The following is a 7,038-nucleotide window of genomic DNA, read 5'->3' as shown; positions in this document are numbered from 1 at the left end:
TGGGGCAAGTGATGCTCTGTCTTCCTGGTGCTTGGGGGGGGCAACAGTGGGAGGGCTTCTGGTGTCCTGGCCCCACTGCTGGACCTCCTGAGGGCACCTGGTATTTCTGGCCACTGTGTGACACAGAGTGTTGGACTGGAGGGGCCTTTGGCCTGGTCCAACATTGGTGTCTCTTATCTTCTTATGTAAAAGGGATCCAGGAGGGGGAATAGAAGTGCCTCCGTGGGACACTCAAGCAGGCTCGGGGTGGGGGGAGGACTCCCAAGTCGCATCAGCAGAGGTGGAAAGAATGGGTGCCGGCTAAGGCAGAAGCCGGAAGTCTTTCGTCCCTGGGTCCGGGCCGTCAGGCATGCCGTGAGCGCCTCCCGAGCCACTTTTGGATCCTGGGGCTCTGCCCATCTTTCCACACGTAATGAGAGGAGCGGCCGAGTCCCTGGCCTTCCCTCCGCGCTCCAGATCGCATGGGGGGAGGGGGACTTTGCCGCACTCCCTCCCCCGCACCAGTGACGACTTGCTCAGCCTCCGTGGAGTGGCTCTAAACGCGCCCTCTTTTGTGGCAGCCTTCAGATGGTGATGGCTGGCGAGAGCGGGGCCAGCGCCCTGGCCGAGGCCTTGACGTCCAACCGGAGCCTCGCCACCCTCGAGTAAGTGCTCCCCCGCCCCTGGGATACACCCTGCGCTCTCACTGGCACCATCTTGGCGCTTCCGACGGCCCGGCCGGGCGGCCGCTTGCGGGGACAGCAGGACTGCGGTCGGCTGCCATGCAGTTCTGCCCCAGGGGTGGGGCGGGACGGGACGGGACCTGAGCCGACAGCCGGTTGCGATCTCTCTGCCGTCTGTTCCAGCTTGAGAGGCAACGCCATCGGGTTGGCGGGGGCGAAGGCGATGGCGCATGCCTTGAAAGTGAACTGCGCCCTCCGCAGGGTCAAGTAAGTAAAGCAACGGCAAACGGTTCCTGTGGATGGGAACGGACCGGCCTGTCCTGTCCGGGGGGCAGAGGTGCCTTCCTTTTCCCTTTTGTGCCGCTCAGTGGCATCGGGATGGCTGTTGGCTACTCACGGTCACTGGACTCCGGGACTCACTCACCTGGGGCTTGGGCCAGGGCTGCAGGAAACGGGCTTGGAATTCGGCTTGTGTCTCGAGCCAGATTCTGAGTCCGGCGGCTGGCTGGCTGGAGACAAGTGGTGACAAGGGGGGGGTGGGGCGGGCTGTGGGTGGTGGTCTGGGGGGGGGGGGGGGGGGGGATGGATGGAGCAGCTGCTGAGCAGACCAGCCCCTCTGTAAAGCAGAGCTCGTCCAAGACCACCACAAGAAAAGCCAAAGAAAATCCAGGTAGGGACCTCAAACTCCCCAGCGCCTGGGAACAGCAGGTGGCAAAAACGACGGGGCTTTGGAACGCTGCCAGTCCGGCTTAGAGGTGCACAGCACCGGCTCAGCCGATGGTTTCATGTCTCTCTGATGGGTCACCCAGTCAGACCAGCACCTCATGCCTTTCCTATCGCTCTCCCCCAGCCTCCAGGAGAATTCCCTCGGCTTGGACGGAGGCATCTGCATCGCCACCGCTCTGTCCGGAAGCCACGGCCTCGCGTACATCAAGTAAGCCGACTTCTCAGGGAGGGGAGACCAGAGGGGAGGTGTCTCCCAGCACCTGTTCGGGTCCGGCCTGTACGGACATGCAAGGACTGGGAAACTGTGACGGGTTATGAAACCTCGGGCAGGGCACCGCACACACTGCACGCGACCCACCCGTGTGCGTTCTCCGGAGGGGGTCGAACTAAGTACCCGGCGTCTTCATCTTTTAAAAAGTGCACAGTCTCGAAGATGCTGAGTAGGGGACTCACAGCGGTGGGGAGGGGGTTGTTGTGTCTTGTGCGCCGCCGCCGCCGCCGAAGGGCTAACGATTCCTTACAGCCCAGTTTTTACCAAAAGGAAACAACGGATTCTAGGGAGAGGCCCAAGGAAGGTGTGAGGGCCCATCTGACGTTCGCAGCCGCCACCAGGGGAGTCCTGGCAGGGCTTTCCCCACTCGTGTCTGAATGGCTGCTCTTTTCCCGAGCTTTGGTGCCAGACGTTGGGGCGACGTTGGCCTCGGGGGTCCCAAGGGCCAATCCTAGCCCAAAGCTTTTCCTCTAAGGGGGAGAACAAGGCTGTGTGGTGTGGCTTGACACGCTGGACATGAGGTTTTCCATATTCCCTCCCTCCTGCAAAATGGGCCTGTCCGTCTATCACCCTCTCAATCTATGTCTTGTGGCACGAGCTCAAGATGGTGCCCACTGGTGCTCCAGTCTGTTGGTGGTGGAGGAGGAGGAGATTGGATTTATACCCCACCCTTCACTCGGCGTCTCAGAGCGGCTTACAAACTCCTTTCCCTTCCCCTCCCCACAATAGACACCCTGTGAGGAAGGTGGGGCTGAGAGAGCTCTTGACAGAAACAGCTCTTTTTCGAGAACAGCTCTGAGAGAACTATTGCTCACCCAAGGTCATCCAGCAGGTACAAGTGGAGGAGGAGTGGGGAATCAAACCCAGTTCTCCCGGTCTAGAGTCTGCGCACTTAACCATGATTCCAAACTGGCTCTCAGTTAGTGGTTAGGAGCACGGATTGCAATCTGGGAGAACCGGGTTCGATTCCCCACTCCTCCACGTGCAGCCAGCTGGGTGACCTTAGGTCAGTCACAAGTTCTCTCAGCACTCTCTCAGCCCCACCCTGCCTCCCAGGGTGTCTGTTGTGGGGAGGGGAAGGGAAAGGAGACTGTAGGCCGCTCCGAGTGAAGGGTGGGGTATAAATCCAACTCTTCTTCTTAAACTGGGGGGGGGGGAGCTGCACTGTTATATTTATTATCAGATTTGTACCCCGGCCTCCCCAATGGGCTCAGGGCGGCTTCCAGGGGAAGTCCCTCCCCCCACTTCTTCTTGCACTGGGGTCATCCGCATGTCGCTATCAGTCAGTCAGGCTCTGAACAAAACGTCTTTTAGCGGAACTGAGCTCCTCAGGCCCCTTTCCCTTTTTCCCTCCCAGCTTGCAGGGCAACCAGATCGGCGAGTCAGGAGCCAAAGTGATCGCTGACACCATCCGCGCAAATGCCCCCGAGTGCGTGGTGGAGATCTGAGGAGAAGGACTCTGACGGAGGGAAGCCGGGACCCCCACAGACTCCACTCGCAGGGGAGCCAGCCGAAGGAAAGGCCACTCAGCCCTGGACCGTCCCCCCTGGGAATCAGGCCCCGGCTGGAGAGCGCCCTGCCTCCGCCCTCTGTCCTTGGGCCCGTCCTCGCTTGCGTTGGAGAGTCCGTCACTGCTGACAGAGGAGCTCGCCTGGTGCAGAGAGGGCCAGCGGATCCCGGTGAGTGGCCGGCACGAGACTGTCTGGGGGTCTCCTCTCAGCTGAAGGCTCCGGTCCGGCAGCAACTGGCAGAACTCACAAACAAAAACACCGGATTGGGGTGGTGGTGGTGGGGGGAAGCCGTTTATTTGTGAAAAACATGCTTGTGGCAGGACAGCCGGGATTGCAGGCGACCGAGGATTGTGGGATAGTCCTGCCGATCCTCTGAAAACGGGAGTCCTAGATGGAGGCTTCCGTGCAAGACGTATAAAACTTGTGACGAGCACACGGCAGGGTTCGGTCAAATCTGTTCAGTGCCAAAACACAAAAGAACAGTTGTCAGAGCAGTGTGTGTGTGTGGGAGAAGCAGGAGCTGAACAGATGAACAAATGAAGCCGCCTTCTACTGAATCAGACCCCCTTGGGTCCATCAAAGCCAGTATCGTCCACTCAGACTGGCAGCGGCTCTCCAGGGTCTCAGGCAGAGAAAGGTCTTTCCCATCCCCTCCTGCCTGGTCCTTTAATTGGAGATGCCGGGGATTGAACCTGGGACCTTCTGCGTGCCAAGCAGAGGCTCGGCCACTGAGCCACGGCCCCTCTTGACAGCTCTCCAGGGTCTCAGGCAGAGAAAGGTCTTTCCCATCCCCTCCTCCTGCCTGGTCCTTTAATTGGAAATGCCGGGGATTGAACCTGAGACCTTCTGCATGCCAAGCAGGGGCTCTCCCACAGTCAAACAGTACCTTACGCGCGAACACATGTGACGCTGCCTTATACTGAATCGGACCACGAGTCCATCAAAAAGTCAGTTCTGTCTACCTAGATGGGCAGCAGCTCTCCAGGGACTCAGGCAGGTCCACCACCTGCTACCTGGTCCTTTTACCTGGGCATGCCGGGGATTGAACCTGGGACCTTCTGCGTGCCAAGCAGAGGCTTTTCCACTGAGCCACAGCCCCTATCAAGATCGCTATTGCCTATCCTGACTATTAGCAGTTCTCCAGGGTCTCAGGTGGAGGTCTTCCACGTCACCTACTACCTGGTCCTTTTAACTGGAGATGCCGGGGATTGAACCTGGGACCTTCTGCGTGCCAAGCAGAGGCTCTGCCACTGAGCCACAGGCCCTATTATCAAGACCGCTATTGCCTATTCTGACTATTAGCAGTTCTCCAGGGTCTCAGGTGGAGGCCCTTTGCATCACCCACTGCCTGGTCCTTTTACCTGGAGATGCCGGGGATTGAACCTGGGACCTTCTGCGTGCCAAGCGGAGGCTCTGCCCCACTGACCCACAGGCCCTTCCCCTTAAAAAACCCAACACAAATCATTCCAGCCCAAGTTTTCGTGATGCAGAGCTCACTTCATCGGATGTGCCTGAGAGGACATCTATAACATTTATTCTTAGAGTCGCAAACCATCAGACTCACGAAAGCTTGTGCTGAAATAGACTGAGTTTGCTGTAACAGATTACAGCACCGCTGAACGTCTGCTTGCATCGAAGACCAACACTGCGACCCAACTGGGATTAGCTGTTGTAGATCTCCCGGGCGGTGTGGCTGTGGTCTTGGCATCGCAGGGCCCGACGTTTCGCCAGCAGCTGTGACCGGCGTCCTCAGAGGTATGACAGAGGTCAGCGAGACAGAGAGCGCTCCACCTTTCTGTGTTATACCTCTGAGGATGCCGGTCTGCTGCTGGTGAAACGTCAGAGATTACGGGTGCCGAGATCACGGCCACACAGCCCGGGGGATCTACGACAGCTGATGAACTCTGGCCGTGAAAGCCTGCGACGGCAAACCAGCTGGGATTGGGACCGACCTGCCCAGCAAGCTGCAGCTCTTCTTGTGGATCTTGTTCATGAGAGCTCGTCTCAAGGAAGCCCCGGCCTGGACGGCCCCAAGGCCAGCCCGATCTTGTCAGGTCTCAGAAGCTCAGCGGGGCCAGTCCTGGCAAGGGCTTGGAAGGGCGACCTCCGAGGAATACCAGGGCCGGGAGGCAGAGGCAGGCAATAGCAAGCCACCTCTCTGAAAATGCCATAGCCCCACTAGGGGTCGCCAGAAGTCAACCATGACTCCCAGGGTTACACGCTCACAAAATACCTCCCCCCCCCAAAAAAAAAAAGCTTGTCTCAAAAAAGATCAACCTGATTAAACCCGGCCTTATGCCGGTCAATGCTCCCTCTAAGCTGTGGAGTCTTGTGAGCAAAAATTCTACTTTCTGAGCTAATGGCATTAAAGTGGTGAGCAGGTGATTTGGCTACTGCATGAATTAGCTTGCTCTGGAGCCCCATCCTTCCTGAGCTAAGACAAAAATGTGTGAGCCGGAGGCTAAAAGACTGTGAGCTAGCTCACACTGACTCAGCTTAGAGGGAACACTGATGCCGGTGTGGATGGCCCCAATGGTGAGTTTGTACTACAAGTTTTAAGAGCGAGCATTCTGTTCCCGCGGTCTTCAAAATGAGTCCTTGGTTTGCTTCGCCTGCAGCCTCGCTTAGGGGGCCAAGGGGCAGACTTAGAGGTTCCAGACAACTCACACATCCAGGGATTTCCACATTCCCAGGTCCGTGCCAAGAGAAGCCACTGCCTTCTCTCGAGTAGGACGGAGCACCCGTTTGCCGAGGCTTCGGGCCTTCTACTGTGCAAGCCGGTTTACGAAAATCCCACTGGGCTGCTGCCTTTGAAAATGTCTCTAGACCGAAAAGCTTCCAAGAATTTTGCTAGCGCGAATGTACCGCTCGCAGACGCTGGGCCCCAAAGATCACCCTGCCTCCAGCCCTCGTTCAACTGCTTCAGTTCTTACTTTCGCGAAAGCAGTTCAGAGACTTTGTGCACTGATGAGAGAGAGAGAAAGAAAGCGTGCAAAGGAGGCATTGGCTTCAAAGGCACAATGAAGCCAGAGGTGCGAGGGGAGCATGGCTGCCGTGACCAGGGCTATTTTTGGGCAGGAACGCACAGAAACGGAGTTCCGACTGGCTCCTGAGTTGGCCACGCCCAGCAGGAACTCATTAGCATAAAAGGCCACACGCAACAGCAGAAACTCATTAGGATTGGCTACATTAGGGGTGTGTGGCCTAACATGCAAAGGCGTTCCTGCTACAAAAAAAACAGAATAAGAAGCAAAAGGTGGGTGTGGCTGGATGACCACACTTCTGGTAACACGGGGGTGCGGCCTAATATGCTAATGAGCTGTGCTGTTGAGGGCGTGGCCTAGTATGCTAATGAGTTCCTGCTGTTGGGTGTGGCCTACTATGCTAATGAGTTCCTGCTGGGCTTTTTCTACAAAAAGAGCCCTGGCCGTGACTAATTCACTGCTGTGCAAGTCCCACCTGGCTGGCTGCTTACGCCGCTCTCCGGGGCTCCCCTGCGGGAGGCAGCCTACCTGGGGCCGGGGCTCAGAAATCGTTATCGCTCTCCTCCAGGGGCTCCGGCTGCCTGGCCCTCCGGCTGGACTTGTTGGGGGCCATGTCGATGCTGTTGTCCTCCAGGTCCTCGTCGTCTTCGTCGTCATCGTCCAAATCGATTTCGCTGTCTTCGGAATCCTCCTGTTAGAACGAGACTTTTGTTTAAAGCGCATCTGTTCTTTGGGACTGGGGCAGCTCCTCTTTCCTTTTAAGCCTCTGTGAGGAGAACGCCGAACGTGCGGAGTCAGAACACGGAGCTGACTTTCGTAATGAGGAACGACACCTCCCCCCCCCCCAGAACCCCCCCCTCCCCTCCCGGCCGCAAAAGTTTGGC

General features: G+C 57.7%; 2 protein-coding genes across 2 annotated transcripts in view; one reads left to right on the top strand and one right to left on the bottom strand.

Moving 5' to 3' along the window:
- NLRC3 (NLR family, CARD domain containing 3) overlaps positions 1–3,121 on the top strand; it is a 30,427-nt gene extending 27,306 nt beyond the window's left edge. The window contains exons 12-15 of the mRNA XM_015413560.1: positions 561–644; positions 846–929; positions 1,513–1,596; positions 3,017–3,121. Coding sequence (XP_015269046.1) covers positions 561–644; positions 846–929; positions 1,513–1,596; positions 3,017–3,107 — 343 coding nt within the window. The 3' untranslated portion in view covers positions 3,108–3,121. The remainder of the gene's footprint in view (positions 1–560; positions 645–845; positions 930–1,512; positions 1,597–3,016) is intronic.
- Positions 3,122–3,384: 263 nt separating this feature from the next.
- Positions 3,385–7,038, bottom strand: part of CLUAP1 (clusterin associated protein 1) — a 77,881-nt gene continuing 74,227 nt past the window's right edge. Inside the window, exons 10-11 of the mRNA XM_015413551.1 lie at positions 6,683–6,845; positions 3,385–3,624 (exon numbers count right to left, since the gene is read on the bottom strand). Of these exons, the coding sequence (XP_015269037.1) occupies positions 6,696–6,845 (150 nt within the window). The 3' untranslated portion in view covers positions 3,385–3,624; positions 6,683–6,695. The remainder of the gene's footprint in view (positions 3,625–6,682; positions 6,846–7,038) is intronic.

This window comes from Gekko japonicus, unplaced genomic scaffold (genome assembly GCF_001447785.1).
Source record: "Gekko japonicus isolate JY-2015 unplaced genomic scaffold, Gekko_japonicus_V1.1 scaffold1098, whole genome shotgun sequence".
NCBI lineage: Eukaryota > Metazoa > Chordata > Lepidosauria > Squamata > Gekkonidae > Gekko > Gekko japonicus.
This window is presented reverse-complemented; position numbering and strand designations above follow the sequence as displayed.